The 23,382-nt window shown below is 42.1% G+C and overlaps 1 protein-coding gene across 20 annotated transcripts in view; it reads right to left on the bottom strand.

The window, feature by feature from the left end:
* The window catches only part of PARD3 (par-3 family cell polarity regulator), a 666,688-nt gene that overhangs the window by 193,720 nt on the left and 449,586 nt on the right, over positions 1-23,382 (bottom strand). For 18 of the 20 annotated variants that reach the window (XM_046011672.1, XM_046011682.1, XM_046011678.1 and 15 more), the window contains one exon: positions 14,427-14,658. In XM_046011672.1, the coding sequence (XP_045867628.1) occupies positions 14,427-14,658 (232 nt within the window). Of the gene's footprint in view, positions 1-9,645; positions 9,747-14,426; positions 14,659-23,382 lie in introns of those variants that run through there. The other 2 variants (XM_046011692.1, XM_046011693.1) reach the window with 1 other exon arrangement.

The raw sequence follows: 23,382 nt of genomic DNA, 5'->3' as shown, positions 1-23,382 counted from the left end.
ACATGTATGATGCTAGAATTCCCAGGCAGCCAGGCCCGTGAGTCCGTCGGACTTCTCAGCAGAAACACTGTGGGCCACATCCTTCTAATTAATAAAAGACACACTCTTGCCTGGCTTTAACGATCATAATCTTCTGGTTTTCTATCTGCAGCAGCCTCTCGGTCACCAAAACCTTCCATGGCCCCACTCCGCACCCTAAGCTGACCCCCGATATTTGAAGGGTCCCCAGAATATTGGCCTTCGCCTTTTTAGACTTCCTAATCTCTACAGCCCCTCCTGCTCATCTGCTCACTGGTGATGTCCACTGCGGTATTTCGCACACAAGCACCAACCAGTCAGATTCAACAGGTCCCACTTCCTCCAGAAGGGACGTTCCTCTAGGGTTTCCCATCAGCGTAACCACCATCAGTCTAGTTTCTCAGGCCCAAACCGTAGGAATTATTTCTTACCCTTTTTTCTCTCTCATTTCTCTCTCATCTATCGAATTCCAGGTCCCCTAGATGCCTCCTAAGAAATATGTATCGTATCTCTGTCCCCGTGGCCACCCCATGGCTGGCCACCATTTTTACAACAGCTGGCCCCACCCGGCCCCGCGCTCTGGGCCAGCTCTTTAGTTCCCCCAACACACCGTTGCTACAGGCCTTTTAATTTTCTTAAAAAATGTCAATGTATCAAGCCATTCTCTTGAATGGCCTCTCATTCCCCACCCACTGCAAACCTACATGACTTCCAGCCCCGAAACAGTATTTTTTGATTGTGCATTGCAACCTGTTAAAAATGTAAAATAGATTTGGTAGGACTCCGCTAGCGTTTCCAAACAAGTGAGTTACACCATAATAACAGCAACATCACGAGCAGCTACCATTTACATAGTGCTTTCTTTCTTTGTAGCAGGAGGGGTTCTGAGGTGCCTGGGATACAGTGACTCATTTTAGCTTCCAAACAACGGGGTGAGGCAGGTACCATTATTATGCATACTTCACAAGCAAGAAAAGTGAAACACAAAGAGCTTCATTAACTTGCTGCAAATGCCAGGCTGGTGAGTGTACAGCTGGGATTTGGACCCAGGGGATGAAACCTCGGGGTCCAGGCTCTTTACCATTCTGCTCGGCCGGCTCTCACCATTACATGAGAGCACAGCATACGGAGGAAGGGCCAGTATTACTCCAGGAAATGTTGGTTTTAGTGACTTGTGTGTGTGGGTCCACTGGCTTGCAAGGCAAAATATATTTCTTACTGAGGAACATTATCAAGGATCTGAATCCCACCAATGACAAATACTCCTTTCCTCCCAGAAGCCCCTTGAAAAAGAGAAAACATCTTTTGGATCTCGGTTTTAATGTCATCTTCTGGAGGGAGGTGACTCTGGCCCCTACTGTGGATGGGGCGCACTTGCTCTAAGTCCCCCAGCCCCTCCAAAGGGCCACCATGGCAGGGCCTGTCTTCTCTCAGTTACAAGGGAATCCCCGCCCCCCTCCCACCCCCGTATGGTCCCCAGCAGAGAGCAGGCCCTCAGGGAACATTTGTCGAATGTACATACGAATGGCTTTACCTCAAAATGACTAAGACATCCTACCCACCCCATAGCCAGCCACTTGCTCACCGTCAGAAACAGTTTCTGCCAGGTGAGCAGCAAAATGCTCAGAAGTCATTGCCTGCCCCAGCTGTTCTTTGCACAAGGCATGCGGATACATGTTTTTCTGTGCCTGCCTCAGAGTCCAGGCTGCTCCTGCTGGCAGAGTGAGGCAGGAGTGGATATGGTAGGAGAATGAAGCCTTCCTTTGGAGCAGTGATCAGGGCCAGGAGCCCACACTCACCCCCACCAGGAAAATGGCAGTTCCTGCCAGAAATACCCATCGAGGAAATGGAAGGCATCAGGCCATACTTCACGGGCTGCAGACTTCCTTGGCTCTAGATCTGTGGCTCTCACCAGCCAATGTGCAAAGAAGCAGTGAAAGTTAGTCTTTAATAGGATACTTATCATTAAGTGCTGAAATATGATTGCCCATCAGGAGATTTACTGCTCATTCGCAAATATATGTACCTGAATGCTGAGATGCAGGAAACTAAATTCATTTGAGGGCAATCCCCTTTTCCCCAGCTTGGCTAGGACAACTCAGGTGTGCAGCAGAAAACATCCTGCATAAATGATTATCAGCGCTTTGCCGCTGTGCTCTAAGCATCTGGCTGTTGCTCTGTTCTAGTAAGTTCATCAAGGGAAAATGTCCATCCTGTTAGAATAACTGTCTTACAGTGGGTCCAAAGCTGACTTCCTTAAAACTTCCAGAATCACCCTATACTAAGATTAAATTGATGCTACCACTTTCTCAATTTAAAAAAAAAAAAAATGTTTTTAACCCTATATCCTAAAAAGATAAAGTAAAAAAGAAAACCTGAAATTCTAGGAATTCCAAAGTAAACCTGGGATGCTTTCCTAATGATGGAAGCGGTTAGAAAAGCAGGAATTCCATAAAAGATTACATCCCTTGAAGCAGCCGTGGAAAGGTGCTCTGGCCAGGTACGAGGATCCAGACAGACACAATGAGCAGTGCCGGACAGGCAGACAGCCCTGAGCTGCACTGGTCTTCCGAGGGGCACAGCCCTAAAGTCTGAGCCGTGGTCTCTGGGGCATGTCCGAGAATTGGCAGGATTGCTAATCCAGGGGGCACGGACAGGGCGAGGGTGAAAACAGGAAGATAGGGAACATCGGGAGATTCACGGAGGAAATCAAAACTGCGAACACACATGACCTCACAACTGTTTTAACAGCGGAAGATGAAAGGAAGAGCAGCCGTTGAGGAAGATCTGAGGTACAAGAAGGTACACAGTAAGGGGAAAAGGAGGTGTAAAAACGGGAAAGGACTTAAAGCATTTATAGGACTCAGTAGCCCTCTTGAAAGAAGAGAGCAGGCATAGAGCTAAGCTTTGTTCTCTTTTTTTAAAATCATCGCTAGTATTCGGGATACTGTATAGACGGGTTTGAGGGTCAGGTATGGGGGGAGGGATATGGCAATTAGTAATTTCTAAATTAACAATAAAACTCCTGATCCTTAAGAATTATTTTGGGAGAGAGAAGACCACAAACAGGATGCTAAGAAATCAAATAGGAACAAAAGTTAAAAGTCTGGCTCAAAAGATACTAACTTCCACACTTTCCTGCTAGCAACAGGGGTCTCTTTTTTCCTAGCTAGCACACAATAGCAATGTCATGTCACGTGATTAACCGCTAGCCATCTTGGCTCTTATCCGGGTAGTCACAGCAGCCCAACACATTGGAAGAGGCTAAGAAGGTTCAGTTGGTTCAGCAGAGTGGGTAGGAACATGGCCTTAGGGGTAGACCGGTATTCAAATTTGCTGTGAATCTGCCAGGGTGTGACCTCGGTCATCAGTAACCCCTGAACGTTTGTGTTCACTTTCTTCACCTATAACAGCTGATTAGAAAGAGCACCCACCCTATAGGGTTATTATAAGGATTAAATGAGTCATTGCAACAATGTTCTTCGTGGACATCCATCAGTATCAACATGCAATGAATGCTAACTGCTTGCCACAGTACCAGCAGAGGCACAATCCATGAAGGATGCTTTCTCTCCTTCGGGAAGTCCTCATGACCAGCATGTCACCCAACGAAATCAGAAACGGGCGCCGAGAGGTGGTATTGGATAACACGCTAAATTACTGGCAGAATAGAAACAGAGGAGTCTTCGTACAGACAGTAGGGATGTTATGCAGTTAGTTTGTGTCGGTTCAGTTCATTTCAAAGTCCCTGTTCCTTTGTTTGGGCAGAGAATGTAAACTTGTTCTTTTATTCTTTTTTTGTAAGGACTGAAAGTGTTACATAAACTAGAATGACAGTCTTTTTAACACAGGAGAGATGGATGTTATAATATACAATATGTAATTATTAAATAAGGTATTGAAGGAGCAACTAAGGAGGTACGGCTATCTTTACCCCCAGATACACCTCATTTAAGAATCAGGACTATCCCAGGGGCACCTGGGTGGCTCAGTGTTGATTAAAGCCTCTGCCTTCAGCTCAGGTCATGATCCCAGGGTCCTGCGATAGAGCCCCGCACTGGGCTCTCTGCTCGTCAGGGAGCTTGCTTCCTCCTCTCTCTCTGCCTGCCTCTCTGCCTACTTGTGATCTCTCTCTCTCTGTCAAATAAATAAGTAAAATCTTAAAAAAAAAAAAAAAAGAAAGAAAAAGAAAAGAATCAGGACTATCCCAGGCCTCAGGAGGCTGGGCCCCAGGTACTCAGCTAAGAGTCCTCCCTTCAGGGTGGTAGAGAAAGGGGAAAACCCCAGGGCGCCATCTATGGGTGGTGGCACCTGTAGAGGACAGCCTGTCAGGTGGGTGTGGTCTTCAGAAGGGAGGCTGCAGTTTCACCAGCTCATTCTCTGCTGCTTGGGGAAGCTGGTGAAGAGGAAAACAAGGTTCTGACTTCTTTCAGGGACAGAATCTTGCACCATTTGCTGAGCCTGACATTTTAAGGCTTAGGAAGGCATTAACAGGGCAATTTCAACATTGACTCCTTGCTTGAATCTGTGACCCTTCAGCAATACGACCCAAAGTTGGGTCAAGCAGGTTGGGGCCTGCTTGGCATGAAGGATTTTAATTTGGAAACTGTATCTTTCTTTAAAAGTCTGACGTAATGGAGAATACTTAAATCATTTATGGCTACTAAGAGCAGGGAAAACGGTAACTTGAACAATAAACCAAAGGACATGATGTAGACCTATGGAGCGTGAAAAGGCCTGCTCTCTGGGGACTGTCTTGGTCAGTCACAGACACGCTTTGGAGTGACATCATCTTCCAAAGATCGGAGCACGCACCAGCAATGCCCCGGTGTGACAGCTTGTCATAAACTGCAGAATTACTCCAGGTAGAAATTCCTCACCTACATTGTCACTGCTTACTCTGGGAACTTGATTTATTCATTCATTCAGTCAACAAACACATCTGGGTCTGGATTTCAGTGCAGCAGATCCTAGGATTCAGGCCAGTGGTTTACTGGAATGACAGGGGAATGCAGACATGATGGGGGCAGGAGGAGGAAAAGCAGCCCAAAAGGAGTGTTCTCGAAGATGGCGGAGAAGTAGCAGCCTGAGACTACATCAGGTACCAAAAGGAGTGTTCTCAAGCCTGTTGCCACTGTGGCCAAGGGGAGCTCAATCCCGCAGGCAAACTCCAGGAGCAGCTGGGGCTGCAGGGCCTCTCCCCCCCCCCCCCCCCACACCCGGGGTGTGCACAGAAATCTCTAGGTCTGTAAAGCTGCAGGTTCTAATGTCAGTGGGTCTGGGAGGGGCCTAGGATTCTGCATGTCTGACAGGCTCCCAGGGCCTGCTGCGCTCCTGGTCTGAGGACCACACTTCCGGGACGAAGGGAGGAGACTTATGCCTGAGCATTCAAACCCTCTGGGCCGCAGGGACAGAAGTCCTTTTACAGGGGCTTTCTTGAGTCCTTGGCTGCCCACACCTCTGAGGAGGGGGGATCCTAAGGCACTTCCGGCAGTCCGCACGAGAAGCAGAGCTTCCTTCCACAGCCTGCAACGTCTCGGGCACCAAGGGGGAGACGGGCCGTGGGAAGCTGGAGGACACACTGACCGCGTACGGATGTCCTGACCTCTGTTACACTCACTGGGCCCTGATGACGCACCAGGCAAGGGCCAAGGTCAACGATCCCTACCACTATCAACCGAATGTTAAATCAAATGTGACACATTCTATGTTAGGCAGTGGTGAGTGCGGAGGAGAAAAGCAGTGCCAAAAAGTGGGACAGGAAGGATCACGGTGGAAGGGAGTGATGTTTGGTGAGGCTGGAGAGTCGCCCTGAAAAGCTGACCCTCATGAACCTGTGGGTATCTGAGAACGGATGATTCCAGGTAGAGAAAGGAGCCAGGACAAAGGCTCTAGTGGGCCTGGCAGGAGCGGGAGGAGAGGCCAGTGCAGCCAGCGTGAAGTCAGCAGAGGCAAGAGGAGAAGGAAAGGGGTCGGGGGCTACAGGTAGGAGGCAAGTCCTAGGGGGTTGGGGGAGGGGAGTGTCCCACAGGTGACCCAGGAACCTCTCCTCTGAATGCCTTGGAAGGCTGCTGGGGGTTGAGCAGAGGACGGAAGGGACATGACTTCTAGTGCAGCATTCAGAAGGTACTGAGTGGAGGCAAGGTGGGAACAGGAAGAGCCTTTGGAGGATCACCACTGACATCCGGGAGGCGGGGGACGGGGGTATGGAAAAGTGCCAGGGCTTTACAGAAATTATAAACCAAGTGGGCCTTTGCTTTTGTACGTCAATAAACTGGATGTGGAATGTAAGGAAAATGTTAAGAGTCAAGGATCACTTGAAGGTTTTGGACCTAAGCAACCGAAAAAAACAAAACAAAACGGAGTTGCCATTATCTAAGAAGGGAAGAAATAGGGGACCCTGGCTGGCTCAGCTGGTTAAGTCTCTGCCTTGGGCTCAGGTCATGATCTCAGGGTCCTGGGATCGAGCCCCACATCAGGCTCTCTGCTCAAGTGGGGAGTCTGCTTCTCCCTTAGCCCTGCCTCTCCCTGCTTGTGTGTGTGTGCTTTGTCTCAAATAAATAATTTGAAGATGATGATGGAAGCAAAAGAAGAAGAAGAAGGTAGAAGGAAGAAGAAGAGGGGAGCAATATCCAGCACTGAGCTGGAAGCACATTAAGTGTCGACATTCAAGTGAGCGTGGGACGAGGATGGAGGACCTGCAAATCTAGAGTTCGAAGAAGATGCCCAGGTGGCAGATGTGAATCTGGGAGTCGTCTGGCCACCGGCAGTATTTAGAGTCCAGGGGCTATTTCCTAAGAACAGAAACTCTGTGTTACTGAGAAGGGGAAAAGAGAAGAGCACTGAGGACTGAGCTGGGGAGGAGGGGGGAGGAGCTCCACTACCTGAAGGACAGAGCATGGCACAGGACTGAAAAAGGAGATGGGACTGAGAGGCTAGAATGAAAGGCAGAGACCCCGGCGAGGCTGATCTCAAGGAAGCGCAATCATCAATGTGCCAAGTGCTATGGACCCACCCAGGCAAGCTGAGGAGGCACAGGGAACACCACCCTGTGAAGAGGTCCCTGGTGACCTGCACAGGAACAGGCTGTAGAGCCCAGGGGAATGAGGTGTCACCGAAGGCAATTTCAGAGAGAACAGGAGAAATGAAGAGGACAAATACTAATTTATCAAAGGGCGTGTTTGGATGCATAGGAGAGAAAATGAGGTCGTAGTTGAAAGGGAAGGGAGGTTAAGACAGACTTTCGTCTAAGCTAGAGGAAGTAACAGCACAGTGTAGGACAAAGAGAATGATCCGGTGGAGAAGGGCAAGCCTTCCTGACGCCGGCGGGGGAACGTGGGAGAAGGGACTGGAGCCACGTGCGGGAATGGGCAAGAGAGATCAGAATGCATCTCAGCGTCCTGGCCTTACCTTCAATCTCATCCATGCTAAAAACACAGAAGTAGAAAGGTTAACGGGAGACATGGTCATTTCACTAGGATATGAAATTTAATCCAATTTTAGTCTTTTGTCTCCAAATTGGCTATTATTAAACAGGTCAAAAGAAAACCATCCAATACTCAATTATGTAAGCGGTCACTTCACCAGGGAATTCTTTAAAAGCCTATCTGCAAGAATCAATTACCTTTATGTAATAATTTGTGGCTTGATAAAAATATATTTAGGAATACCAGGTACTCGGATCCATTATATTTAATGTGAAAGATACAGAACCTCTAATGGTAACAAATAAAAACATGCAGAGAGAATATTTCCAATACATGTTGTGGTAAATGTCATTAGCCTGGCCTGTCTTCCAGGACATTTTTCAATGGTGTGATCGTTTTTATTTACCCTGTGTTATTAGAGAGTGAATAGTCACTAGCCTTCAATTTTCACATCAATTGCAGAAAAAAGATTCCATTTTCTACACCGTCTGGAATTGAAATTGACTTAGCATCTCAAAACTGTCAAAAATTTCTTTTACGAAAAGGTTTGCTTTACAGAGACTATAAAGTAGGTGTCATCCTTGACACGGGCATTCTATATTCATGCCGCAGGTCTCTGCAAAGGCAGCGTTAAGGAGCATCAGGAAAGGTCTTAGAAAGGCCTCGCCGTCATGCTTTGTGCCTCCCCTGGCTTCCTCGCAGTCAGCTTCCATGCTATAGATGTCAGGGGCTCTCTATTTAAAACTGCTAACAAGAAAGAGAAGAATTCGAGAAGAATATGATATCAGCTACCCTCGAACTTGCCTTTGCTAACAGGTCAGCCTGACATTTTATTTTCCTGCGTTCAAAATGGGAACCTCATCTCCATTCGAATTAGAAGCAATCGTTAAGTCCTCGGGTTGCACAGATTTGAAACGTATTCTGAGGGATCCTCCCCGGCATGTGTACTCACACAACGGGGCTGGTCTCTGTCCAGCTCACAAACGAGAAACCAGGTAAAATTACACAAAATCTCTCAAGTCCTTTCTTTTCTGTTAGGAAGTACTGTGCCTGTCCTTCATACAGATGGGCAGACTTTCCCACAGATGTTATCTTAACTGCATTCCCTAAATCAGCAGCAGCTTAGACTGAGTGCCATTTAATGTTACCAATGTGCAACCGATCACATTCATCCACAGGGCAATTAGGCCTGAGCCATAAAAATCTACAAGCCCCGCTATTTCCGACATCAACAAATAAACAGGCTTATGGGAGCCTCCTTCCTGGGATCCAGGTCAGGGCTGTTGCCTGGCAGGGGCGGGCGGAGTTCCGTCCTCACAGGTGCACAACCCAACTCTGCGACACCCTTTATGAGATGGTTCTTTGTTTCATCTTCACATTTATTTTCAAGAGTGATACAATTCCAACATTCTCGGGGAATGAGGCTAACTAGATAAGAGTCCTGCCTGCAATTCTGAAGACACATAGAATGGAAGAGGTGGTGACTTAAGGTTTCTTCTAAGCAGAAAGCTTCCTCCTAAAGGCAGGACAGGCTGAGACCCACCTGCACAGAGAGTAGTGATTACAACACGTGGTCAGGCAGACTCTTTCCAGAAACACTGTTATAAAAGGGTATGTGCTTTTAACTCCCTGTGGCCTCAGCAAACCTCAGAATTACTATTTGCTGGAGTGGCTCTACTTTTTCCCAGGAAGGACCTGCTGGGTCAGCCACGCCCCCAAGCACAGACATCTCTTTTCCTAAGCCCCATCTTTTGTCTGAGCCCTGTAACCTATGAAGGGACTCAACTTTGTTCCAAAGTACGTTGCAAACCGGCAGATTTGGTTATCAAGTGGTAGGTGACAGTCCCAACCCACAGGCCTCCCTGCCACCTGCCTGTGTTCTCGGCCACCGTGTCACACAAACCAAGCGGGTACGTTACATCGTCTCGAAAGCAGATTCTAACATCGGACTGGTGTGTGCTGATGATTTCTGAATACGCCAGCAGCTAGACTATGGTTTTCCACTATGAAAAAGGGGCTAATAAAAATGATAGGAAAAAACACTCCTCTGCCTTTTCAAGCAGTAATTTAAACCCCCAAGCTCAAAATCAAGATGAAAAAGTTCCAAATTGATTAATATGGAAATTACCAAACCATCGAAACTGCTGATGTCGTAAACAAAATTCGTCAACAGCCACTAAGACTTCATTGAAAGTAAATTTATTGTTTGTTTTAAAAATCAACTGTGCAAATATGTGCTTCTCGAGACCTTTTTGAATCTGGTTTGTTGTTCATCTCTTCTCAGGCTTCAGTTTGGCAAGGCTAAATGAGAAACACGGTACAGACACACAGTTAGTAAGTACAGGTAAGGGAAGCAACAGTCATTCTGTTTGTTATTCTCTCAAAGCCTAAAGAGTGTAATCTGAGCTACAACGTTGTCTTAAAATCTGATCATGTTCACTGTGGTCTGAAAACTATCATATTCTAAAAGGGGAAAGATAGCAGTGTATCTGATTTCAACCCAACAAGGTTTCAAACTAAATTACCTATTTCCTCTTACAGAACTAAATAAAACAATGCTGCAGGGACCCAGGTAATCATTTTAAGTGTAATTGGAGGATTCAATTTTAATGGTAATAATGCAACATTATTTTTGCTTTAGTTCTCCACAGTGATAGGTTCTCAGCTGTCACATATGGACAAAAGCACAAAATGAACCCGAGATGTGCACAGTGAGGTCACCTCTAAGAAACCTTCAGTTTGAGAGTGGATACAATTCTATGACATTCGAAAGAGAACCATTCTAATCTTTTAAGCAAAGCAATATCAAATGGTACTTACTCCAGGGCTGAAAAGGAGGGCAACACGTAATTTTTTCAACACTTACTATTGGAGAATATTGTCCTAATATAGGGTTTTATTATCATATTGATTATTTTAATTTGAAGACAGACACCAGGCATGTTACTGAATAATGCTATTGCTTTCCTTCAAACATGAACGCATTTAAAACATTAAATAATAGATCTCTCTCCTTCTAAAGGGCAGATTTAGTTCCTTCCCTCTTTAGGGACAATTTCATACAACTGCAGAATTCTCAAAAATATTTTGGAGTATTAAATGTGAATAGGCAAGCATCTGAGAATCAAACATAAACAAAGACTCAAAATTCCAGACCCTCCCTCTGTTCTGCACTTTGCACAAAGAATGATTACATTTACAAGTCATGTTTACCTATTTAGCAAGCGCACTCTGGTTTCTTAGCTACAAAGCCATTTTAATTAAGGCAATAGGAGTTCCTTATGCGCAAAAGAAGATGTAGTATATACAATGAGAAATTCATAGAAACATGAAACACTTCACATTTGTTATTTGATTTCTTATAGATTTGAATTTGTGATTTAAAACTTGCATTAAGACAGCTTTTGCACTTCATATACTCCATAATTTATAAACAGAGGAGTGATTCACAGGACTCAACACATTCTTTCCTAGAGCTGTTTATCAATAATTAAATCATCTTTGTGACTACCATTCAATGTGTGAAATAGAAAACCATGTCCTCTGACTATACCAATAAATAAAAATACTTATGCAAGGTGCTATGGTTTCCTCTGGTGCCCTTTAAAAACAGGGTCCATATGTTTGGCTCTGTTCAGACTGAACCCCAAACTACAGACAATCTATAGGGGTAGGAAGAGAGTGTATGTGTTTGCGGGGAGCTATGGAGAGAGATGATGGGAGGGAGAGCTTGTGAACCTGTTTTTAAAGGAAAACTTATTACCTCCTTGAGTTACTAAACAGAAAAAGCTCATGTGCCCAGAAAGCTAGACCAATATCTAATGCCCCTGACCCTTAGCTTTATCTTTCTGTTACCTGAAACAAAACACAGACACAAAACACAGAAACAAAATCATAAAAACACACGCACAAATGCACATGCTCGCACACAGATACACACACATCCTTGGTTCGTACTTTCAGGTCTCCGTTGGGCAGCCTCATTCCAACCTCCTTACAAACTGATCTAAGGAATGTATATGCACATACAATCAAATCTCCTTGATTTGATTAAGCTATTTAAAAGCAACACTGCTAAGGAAATCACATGCTCTTCTCCCTAAGAGCACAAAAAGAAAGGAAGAGACTAATTTTAAAGTTGGACTATATTCCCTATGTTATTTAAAAAAAAAAAAGAAAACATAAAAGAAGCAACCTGAGACCGGATTGGTCTCAAACAGTGAGATCCAGAATGAGAGGTAGTTACAAAATGTTTTGAAAAATCTAACCACACTTTAATAAGAGTCTTCTCCAATACGAAGAACATAGAATAATGGCGTGAAGGAAGGATTAAGAGCCAAGAGTCAATCAGACAAAAAGCGTATTTTATGTTTAATAAATTATTATCAGATCGTTTTCAAGGAGAAGTGTTTGGCAAGCTTCAACCATTTCCCAAAGGGCTGAGCCAGGGGTCTGCACCCAGATGGAAGACAGCCACACTCAAGAAAACGAGACAAGATACCGAGACTCTGCTTAAGAGAGATTTACATTCTTCACTTGGTGGCGTGTCCTTCTCCTAGGGGAAGCAGCTCTGTTCTGTGGAACTCAGACACTTCCATGGTCTAAGTTCTCCCAACACGGCTCATACTCATCCAACAGCACATGTTTGAAAGGTAGAGCTGGCAAGAGCTGTGTGTGTCCACCCTCATAACGTGTCCATGTGTGCCGATGAGAGAGGGGTAAATAACCTCAAAAGCAGAAATTGTGGTAAAATACGATAAAATAATCAGGAACTGGTAAATTTTGAGTACTGTTTTTGATTTTATAAAACGGACTTAATTTTTATAATGGCCGTGTTTAACAATCATTGGGCTACATGTCTAAACATTGAGCACCCGCTCTCAGAAGCCATGTGGGCTAATTCTAGCAAACCATTGATGCTATGTTCCTGAAAAAGTGTGAACATCAGTGATTTCCTTTAATAGCTATTCTCAAACAAGCTAAGTTTTTAGCGGGGAAAAACAAACAAACAAACCAAAAAAAACCAAAACCTTTGGCCCTTAGACCTAAACATGGAAGTTAGTTTTCAAAAACACAGAGGCCTTTGAACTTAGAATTTTCACAAAGCTGGCTTTCACTAAAGGATGCAGGTATAATCTATAGAATCTGTCTAGAGAAAACATCATACGGTATTTTACAGAACTTTTAGCAACAAGGTGCTTGCCAGGTTACAATTCGGGAATCCCTCTGAAACATACAAGTTCCCATGGACCCCACACTGTCCACTCTTCTGACCCCCAAAGGAACAACTCTACCATAAATCCTCTCTTATTCTGGAGCTGTAAATTACGGAAAAAAATTTATAAGTAAAATAATTTATAACATATTTTATAAAAAACACACCAGAACGTTGCTTATTTTTTTTTATTCCATGAGAAGGACAGAGCACTGTATCTGTCAGATAAATGTTGGCCGACGAAGGAGGAAAACTAACAGCCCATTGGCTTTTGATGTGACTCCAGGAGGGCACCTGGACACAAGACTGTACTACTGGCTGAATGTGTTAAGTCTAGGGAAGGTATCCTCCCATCTCGTGTTCTCTAATTTAAAGAGAGCAGTACACAGTCCTTAAATTTTAACTGATGGGCAAGGGCCTTACATCATGCATAACCAAGTGCCAGCCTACGCGCTGCCCCTCTACAAAGACAGAGAGAAAAGCCCCTGGCTAACACAGAAACTGAAATAAAGTGGCCGTTAGGGCAGTTTCATCCCATAGGTGTTCCTGGACAGGGCATATAATGAAGAAAGGCGATCCGACTGAAAAAGCATTCGGGTATATAAACAAGAAAAACTCTAATGTCAAACTAGGAAAATCCCAAATGCTCTAAAGCATCAGAGATGGAAATCCCTTCATATTTAAATGAAAGCTAATGCCGCTAATAGACCAGGCTTTGTTTTATCTAGGTCTATAGTATACTTCTTCTGTGCACTCGACTTAATTAGACACGTACAGAGCACATCTGTTGCATTGTGTGGCCTGTAGGCTGGGCCCCGAGCCCTCAACTTTGCAGGCCTGACATCTCTTTAACTCTCTGAGTTATTGAGGTCAACCTGAGGATCATAAATCAAGAAATTCCATGAAAATAAAAACTCTTGTTCATATTTTGCAATTAAAAAAAAGTTAAAAGGAAGGGATTCCTAATACAGGGTAAGTCCGTTTTGAGTACGTTTTGAGTCAGGTGACTATGCTGTATGTTTTCAATTTGAAACCATGATCTTGATATGTTTAGGGGTTTAATTTATGGAACAATCAAGCAATCTTTATATTTAACATTAAATGCCTGAATATTATAAATCACCTAAGATGAACATTTATGGGAGAGTTTCAGTGCAACTTCTGAACAACTTGTCACTTTTACTGTGGAGCAATGATTTGTAAAAAATGATATGCTAAGTAATCCTGGAGTATAATTTAGGGACACAAAAACAACTGTCAGGAAACAGCCAGAGACTACATTTAATGAAATCTTTACAGACTGAAGTAATAAGTATTAAATTAATCAACACAGCTTAATTGAAGCTCTATTTGTAACATTTTTTATTAGACTTGTTATTAATGAACCTTTAAATGCTACCACTAACTTGAGCTCTATGTTAAATTTAAATAATGAACCATTGTTCACACACACAAAAGAACAAATACCGCTTTAATAGCCCTTTGTCTCCACGGGGCTTTTACTCTATGCACAGCTAACATGAAGACATGTCCTTCCTTCCTCTCACCGTTATTTACATGGTTGGCAAGAAAACATCTTTAAGGCTGCTACAACGGTTGAAATGACTCAAATGAAATCCTTGAGAAATTACAAGTGCAACGGCGAAGACTGAAAATTAGAAAACATTTCTGGTTGAACTCAAAGATAGTGTTCTTAAGTCTGTGCTCCTGGAATTCTGGATTAAGTATGCCTAAGGATGATCTGCTCTGGGTCGGTAAAGCCTTACCTGAACATGTCTCCCAAGCCCTTCAGCATTCCCTTCTTGGCTTTCATTTTGTCCTTCTCCTTGTCTCGGTCTTTCTTCTTGTCTTTGCCAGCTTTATCCTTTCTCCTATCCATCTTATCGCCTTTCTCTTGGTTTCCATTCACGTGTCTCTCCAGAGAATGTGAAGGCTGATCACTGGCTGTGGATACAGACTCTCTCCCTGATCTTGAACTTTCTTCTGTGTCTTCTTCCACTTGGAAGGGAAACAAACAAAAACAGGTGAGGAATACAATGAACCAAAAGAACAAAGTGAAAGAGGCTAAAATATACACATGCGGATTTTGCTTTCCTACATTTTCTACTATTGTTTGACCCTGCTATCAATGTGGATTGCAACGTGTATTTAGTTTTTGTTTGTTTTAAGTTTTTCCTTTTTTAGTATTCTTTACACCCAACTTGGGGCTTGAACTCATGACCCCAAGATCAAGAGACTCATACTCCTCCGACTGAGCCTGCCAGGCACCCTACTTTTGAGGAGAATGAGAACTGAACATGTGGTGTGGATGACTACTAAGCACATGGGTATTCCTATGTGAAGGCCATGCACCAATGGTAAGAGACAAGCGGCTTCCTGGCCAGTTGTTGATTCCTTCACTAAGGTAATATTCTCCTTGATACAGCCATGCATGGCTGGCAGGGATTAGTAGGTGCTTATCACACAGCGTGGATCCCTAAGGCTCCTGTGTACTGTATTTGAAAATGCAAAGAAAACAAGCAGTCCTTCCTCTGGTGCTTCCTTTCCTCGCAGGTAAGGATAACGTAGATCTACTCTGGCCCCTCATTAATTTGTGAGACTACACCATTCACTAGTAAGCACACCAACACCAGCACAAGGACTTCTTTCTTCAGGCTCCCAAATATGTCCATTTGTGATTTCTGCAAACAGAAGACTGGATCTTCACAGTCTCTGTTACTTTTCCTCATACTGTCATTGCATAAAGCCAACATCATAAGCAAATGCTACCGTATCTTCTAATCCTAAATAATTCTGCATGTCCATCTACACCATGACAAGGAAACAAAGATGGATAAAACCATGAAAATGTGTAAATCAGTAACCTCACACTCCCTTGAAGTCTGCAGAAAAAAGATCTACTTAGTGATAACAATATCCTATTCTTTGAACCAACACTCAGCAAGCATATGGTCCAAGGGCACTTCAATACCCCAAACTTTTTGATTTGAAAGAATGACAGGTAACTAAGGTAGGTTTCCACCTACCAAAAGAATTTGAACAATTTCTATATTAAGTAAGAAACAATACATGTACATATTAAGAGCCACTCTCATAAATCTTTTTTGAGATTGGTTGCCTACGATTTTCTTTCAAACAGAGTAAGAACTATTGGGGCTTCAGATTTTCCCTTGACTTCTGAGGTCATTTTATTCTCCTGCATCAGCAAATAAAGTAGGAATCAATGTTTTTGAGCTTCTTCTAACACAGAACCAAATAGAACAGTTAAGCCTCTTCCCAATATTTCACAAAGAACTGACCTCTAAGTCAAGTTAATATATCTTCAAGTGAAAGTCAGTCTTGCCTCTCCACCACCAAGGGACACTTGAGTTAGTAATACACAATATCAAAGTATAATAAGACCAGTTAAAACAATCTCAGTATCTTAGTGTTCTGCTAGTAAACCTTCCCAAACCTGAGGAAAAGATGATCAGTAATGGCATGACCACTCCAAAGTAATACAGTTTTTAAAAAATGCCAGCTACTTAGCATGATACCAAAATAAAGTGTACAATTCCTTTTGTTAACACATTTGGTTAAAAACATGAGCCAACATATTTCTCACGTCAACAGGTCATGCCTTCGTACAGCTCAAGAATAAAAGCACCCCCTTTCTAAATCTGGAAGGTACTTCAGAGGTCATTCAGACCAACATCTTCCATTTCTTGCTGAGGAAACAGAAAAGTTTGAGGGCAGCATACTCCCAGGCTAGGACTCTTTCTAGAATTATGTCCCATATGATTGTACTTCAGCAAGACCTTCATGCATTTCTTTCAACTCTGTTTATGATTGCTCAATTCCATGCTTCACACAACACACACTGAGGTAATCTATCACCCAGTCATTACACAATCTTCCCAGAAGATATTTCCAGCAGTCAGCACTGTATTTCAGAAACCTACTGTCAATCCTATGTATTCATTTAATGCCATGACTTGTGGCTCATATTGATGAAACCACTCAAGAAGCCAGATCAAAAATGTACACGAAACTCTAGGACTGGCTAGCAACCAGTGACTTTAATGACTTAGAAAGGTGCGACCAGTGACTTAAATGCCTTTAGAAAGGTCTGCCTCCCTCTGCACCGGGTTATCTAATTGTGAACCATTCTCCTGCTCCATAGTAGATTTTAAAATTTTGCTTTTTTTCCTCTCTCTTTTTTTTTTTTTTTTTTGGTGGTCTACACGGAGCAGTGAAAGAATATCGTGGTCAGGGGTGCCTGGGTGGCCTGGGTTAAGCCTCTGCCTTTGGTTCAGGTTATGGTCCCAGGGTCCTGGGATCCAGCCCTGCATCGGGCTCTCTGCTCAGTGGGGAGTCCGCTTCCTCCTCTTTCTCGCCTGCCTCTCTGCCTACTTGTGATCTCTCTCTCTCTCTCTCTCCCTCTCTGATAAATAAATAAATAATCTTAAAAAAAAAAAAAAGAATATCCTGGTCAACTAGCCCAAAGATTTGCCAAATATAATGTAGCCTTTTTACATGTGAGTCTCCCAGGAGAATATAAATATAGCTTTAGCGGGTCTGCAGCACCTTGTCTGACCCTGTAAACATGCCTGTTCTCCACCTGGTCACCAACTGCTGTCTCGACCCTTTGGGGAACAGGTGTGGCCTCAACTTTGAGATAATCATGCAAATAGTTACATAGCAATCAGAGGTTCTCGGGAACTGTAAAACCTAGGTCTATTGGTCCACTCAAGATAGCTAAATGGAGGGCGCCTGGGTGGCTCAGTGGGTTAAGCTGCTGCCTTCGGCTCAGGTCATGATCTCAGGGTCCTGGGATCGCGTCCCGCATCGGGCTGTCTGCTCAGCAGCGAGCCTGCTTCCCTCTCTCTCTCTCTGCCTGCCTCTCAGTCTACTTGTGATCTCTCTCTGTCAAATAAATAAATAAAATCTTAAAAAAAAAAAAAAAGATAGCTAAATGGATGCTAGTCAATCTTCTAAAATTCCCAACATGCAAGCCTCCCTTTACCTATCCTTCCATAACTCTTGGTACAAACTTTTACTACTGCACTCCCCATGTGGTATGACTACATGTCTGCCTCCCATTCTCTAAACTTCTTCTAAAATGAGGACTGCCAGGCAGACGCAGACAGCAGAGGAAGGACTGTGGCTAAGCCTGACGCATGACTTTATCCCAACCAAACACACTCTCCTCCAATCTCTGGGTATCCCCATTCCTCGAGGTTCAGAACAATACCTACTTTCCTCTAACCGAGAGTGACAAAACTAGCCACACCCCAACTACAACATCAGGAAGGTTCACTGTACTTGGTTTCGCTCCCTCATCAGTTGCTAGTACCTTTTCATGTGATTATTGTTAGAGCTACACATGTTGTCTAATGGATTTTAGAGCCCTCTCCAACATCTGAAACTATAAACAAAAAATGAGCTCAATAAATGTAAGTGACTTAGTCTTCCACAGCAACCATTATCATAAATCATGAATGGAAGTATCAGTAGCAGTTCTGCTAGTTTTCTGCCTAATAGTTTTGGCAGAAGTACAAGGGGCATATGTCTGCTCCTGGCTCGGTAACGGAATAAAGGCAGCGCCTTCACAACTGACTATATGCTGAAGTCAGATTTGTTGCCAGTTCTTTTCATGCTCACAATAATTTTCTGGTGTATGTAATACAACTTATTTTCTAAATTGGGTGAAACAGAGAAAATGAGTATTAAATTATTTATTAACTTCGGGTTTTGTAACCTCATTTTATAAAATCAAAAATCCTAGCTCCATCTCCTGCCCCAAGCAAGTGGACTGTTTTAAAATGATACTTGCACGTTTGAGAATTCTTTATGCTTATTCGGAACATTCTAATTTAGATAATACATTATCACAGAAACTCTTCTGGGGGTGTACTGATTTAAGTAATCCCTTTGAATGCCAACTAATTAAAAATATTTAGCAATATGTGGCTTCATATGTACAAACATAAGATGTTCTTTTAGAGTATCATAGTATATATACTTCGAATTCTAAAAACATTTGATAGAAAAAAAAAGTAAGGATCTCTCACTTGACCCTGTCCCCATGCAGAATTATGGTGGTTATCAAAAGCTTAAATAAATGGGCTACAGATGTATAATTGTTTTAAATATGTATATTCAAGGTCACTGATAATACTAGTCAGATTATTTTTTAAAGTTTTACAACCAATCTTTGTATACTTAATACCACCTTTATAATAAGGTACATAAAATACTTTCATTCCCTCAAACTTAAAAAAAATACAAAAAAATTCACATAAACAATTTTTCAAGTAAGAAAAGCACTGGCAATATATTAGCAGTAAATGGTTTGATCGATTGTGTTCCCACCATAAATTACAATGCAAGAACTAATCAACTTACACTTAGATGATCTATTTAAATGCTATGTTTTACATTTTTTCTCCTTAATTCTGCTCATCTTGACACATTATTTGATTTTCTTTTGCAGATAGCCTACACAAAGAAAGATGATTACCTCCTTCTAAACAAATAGAAATTTCTGTTTTTGACCAACACTTCTGCCTATTTTAACCTGCTCTATGCACTGAACTTTCCCACATGATTACCTAGGAAGGCAGATACTTTTAAGTTTCTCTTTTTGAAGAAGGTTTAACGTGAAGCTGCTCATTTCTCTTTAATGCAGCACCGTCATTCTGCAATTAAAACATACGTAATTACCATGTTTTCAACAGATGCAAATGCGGCTCAATTAAAATTCTAGTCCATGCTACAAATTAAGCTACTTAATTCTGCAAGGTATCATGTTAGGACTGGGTCACCAAGAAGTTCAGAAAAGATTGGGCACTTATATGTTAATGATTATGGAGGAAATGACGTTAGGTTTCAACTGGAAAAGTTCTGCAGCTCCTGACATAAACAAATACTTCTATCTAGTTATCATAAACATTTTACAATCAAAAATTGACTCTAAACCACATGGACCTGAGAGTATCTTCTTCGCCATTGTTACTGTTAATACTGTTAATGATTTCTGTTGGTTGCTTATCCACCACAATCCATTTTCCCCTTTCTTCTTCTTAATGGGACTCTGACCGTGTTCAGGAATGCAATCTAGCTCCAACGGGTTAATTCAGCATTAGACCAACCTATGGGTGCTTGCCCCTTGATTTACTATTTCCAGTGTTACTAGTCTGAGAATGGCTCCATTAACCTGCATAGAAACACTCCATGCTTTGGGAGATAGCTCACTCACTGCCCTCTGTTGGATAAGGACAAGAAAGCAGAAGTCCTCTGAGGTCTGTGATTACCCTCTGGATAAGCTGAATTGTGGATAATGGAGTTGAAAGGGCAGGAAGATGGGGGATCTTTGGTAACCCTGCTGGGTTATGAACCCAATGTTCTCTGAAGCTGCCCAACTCCAGAGCTCAGCTACGTAAGACAGTGCATTTCCTTATGGTTGTAGCTGCTCTGAGTTGGATTTTCTATTAAATGCAGCTGAAAGCATCCTAATAGGTACATTGTGTAAATCAAACACTAGGGTAGCTGTGGAAGATACACAGTCTATCACAAGTTAGCAGTTAAATGTAATTCTGGGTAGTGGGGACAACTTTGCTAGAATTAAATGATTTGTTCAGACTGGCTACTAGAGTTAAATGAATTGTTCAGTAGGTATAAACAGGGAAACACAAAATGAGAATGATAATATTACTTCTCAATCACCAGTAAACAAGTCCTTTCCTTTGAGGGCACAGCTCAAAGAAGAATCATTATTTCTTGAATGAATTACAGAATGAACAAATAGTCAATCACATGGAAAACGGTCCTTTACTGTTCCCTACTTATGAAGGACTACCCTAGGTATCAGAAATACCTAATGAGGGAACCACGTATTCTTGAATAATTTACAATTTATTTTAAAAGACAAAGAACTAAATGGAGTAATTGTATAGAGGATGACTAAGTCTTTTGAATTTATCTTCTTATTTAAAACTTAAAATGAGTAAGTTCAAACGAGACATGAGTAATTGGAAAATTTCACTAGACTTAGCAAATCCACTGACCCCTACCAATTTCTACTGATTAATCTTAGGTTAAAAAAAAAAACTGATAAAAATTAATGAAGACTAGACTCCCGGGCACTGCAAAGTCCTATGCAGGATTCAAGAACTTTGGGGATATAAATATTCTTTTTGTTTCTTATTTTAGTAGAATATTTTGACTTTGAAAAGGAAGAAAGATGTGGAAAATGAACAGCTAGTGATACAGATGGTGTCGAATAACAGGATCTGCTTTTCTGGACTCTGACTTTTAACATTAGAATGATGAGCTCTTGGCAATGGAAAATTTAGCTTTTTCAAAATGTTAAAAAAAAAAAATTACAAAGCTGCCACCAAACGTGAAACATGAAGAATTAAGAAGCTTTTACTCTAAAATGTGAAGTGAGAATAATAACTGATATGACGAAGAACCAAGATTCTGACTATGAAAAGAAAGACAGGAAGATTTCATGTGACATTTGCCATGTGCTATCACAGAAGTGGTTTCAGCAACTGGAAGACGGGTCAAGTAGACGATTCCAAAAACAGTCTAAAGTATATTTAGTTCATTTAAAAAAACCAACAATAATAACTGCTTATGTTGAAAAGTGGACAAAAACAATTAAGATCACTCTTCCAAAGAACTGAAGACTTATTACCAAAACTCATTTTTCGTTTCTACTTTATATTCTAGTGTCGCTCCAAATTAAACAGGTAAAATGCTCCTGAAGATGCTGGTAGAATGTCATCTCCGTTATCCTTCCCTTCTCAAGAGAATGCTACAGAACAAGTAAGTACAATGAGGGTCATACCCTCAATTTTCTGAACCCTTGCACGTTAACTTTCGGCATCTAATTGATTTTTATATTCAAATAATGGTCTACAATGGCTACTACTTCCTGTCCTTGGGGACGATGTACTGAAGCTGAAAGTGTTCCTTTCAACAGACAGAATGGATTGGTTACACAACCAGAATGGTGGCACTCATCACTCTACTGTTGGAACTTCACTAAAAATTTTACTTTTAATCATGGAATGAGCTTGGTGTTGAATCTATGTTCTAACACTGCACAGAATATGATTTATGGTGTCAAGGAAAGAGATTACAGGTCACTGCTCTGATTCTTTTAAGTGAAAAAAATACAAAAACAAAAATAAATAACAAAACAACCATGTGCAAATGTGATAAAGCTGTGAATGGCTAGCAATGCTCTATTTTGCTATTTATTGAGAAATCAAAATCACTATCCCCCAAAAGCCAGTGTTCTAAACTACCAAGTCAGTCCATACTGGGAACTCCACAAAATATTCTTGATGTTTAAAAAAAAGTGCTTTATACTATAAAGTCTCAGATACATTCTATATAATCAGGGCTTGAGAAAGTCAATGGAAGACTAGAGTGCTTGGGAAGAAGTTTCCTGAAGAAGGCAGATAGTCTAATGTACCATGAGAGAGTAGGGTTAAGGGGGAGGAAGAAGATACAGCTCATGCAGATTACATGCTCCAGGCAAGAACGAGCTGGGAGGCTTGAAGGACTCTGAGAATAAGAACGAGATTACAGAGTTTTCTAGAGACCGCAGGATCCGTTAGGAGATCCTAACAATAACTTTAGATATTAAATAATGAGGATTTGGGCTAGGTTGAACAGAAGGAGTGAAATTAGTAGATTTCATGGGGAAAAATTAAGAAAGCTTGGTAATGGAGTGATTACACAGTACGATGATGATTCGAAGTTTCAGAGCCTGGAAGTGCTAATGAGAAAAATCACATCATCATCATCCATCTTTATGTGTGAGATGCTAAGCATGTAAACACAGTTTCTTCCTTTTCTTTGGCACTGCCAAGCATCATTACTCAACCTGGATCATCACATTACTAACATATAACTGATTTTCTTGCCACCGGTACTGCTCACTTACCATGACATCCCTGATAACCATCCTCTGTCCTACCACCCCAGCAATCACACTCTTACTTGAAACCATTCTTCAATGGTTCTTTAAGGCCCTTCGTAAAAAACAGAAATAATTTAAACAAGGTTGTCTGTGATTTGTCTTCTACTTTCATCTTAAACCGTATTCCTCATTACGCCGTCACCTACACTATACGCATCAACCTTAATCAATCTATGGCAACCCAGAGAAGGTCTGCACTCTTTCTGATGCGCATGCTGCCTGCATGCCCAGGTGAAGACCACTCAGGCAACAGCACTCATCTCCAGTCATACCTCTTCTGGGGAGCCTTTTCCTCACTACCTCCCCTTCTGCTCTAAGTCCACAGAGGCTAAGTGGGTACCTGGACCTTCGGTGCCATGAAAACCTGTGCACTACGATGGCCCTTAACCACATTGCTTCTTAAGGATTGGTTTATCCAGTGAGTTGAACTACCCCAGGGCCCCCAGGAACTTACAGCGTAAATATCAGATTTTAGGAGCCACAACTCATGAACACACACTCACTTACTTTAAAGTAGTTTTAGTGTAGGGGTTTTCCCATTTGGAAGTTTAATATTCTAGAAAAATCACAGGACTATGAATCAGAAAGTATGCATTCAGCATGATTCAGTGTTTCCCAAGTGTGCTCTTGGTCAACTATTTAAATACTTCTTTCTTATCAAAGAATGGTTAAAATGACGATTCTATAATTCAAACACTTCAGATGTGACTTTTCATTGTACTTTTAGCTTACTTAAGTTAATA

This window comes from Meles meles, chromosome 7, assembly GCF_922984935.1.
Source record: "Meles meles chromosome 7, mMelMel3.1 paternal haplotype, whole genome shotgun sequence".
NCBI classification, from domain to species: domain Eukaryota; kingdom Metazoa; phylum Chordata; class Mammalia; order Carnivora; family Mustelidae; genus Meles; species Meles meles.
This window is presented reverse-complemented; position numbering and strand designations above follow the sequence as displayed.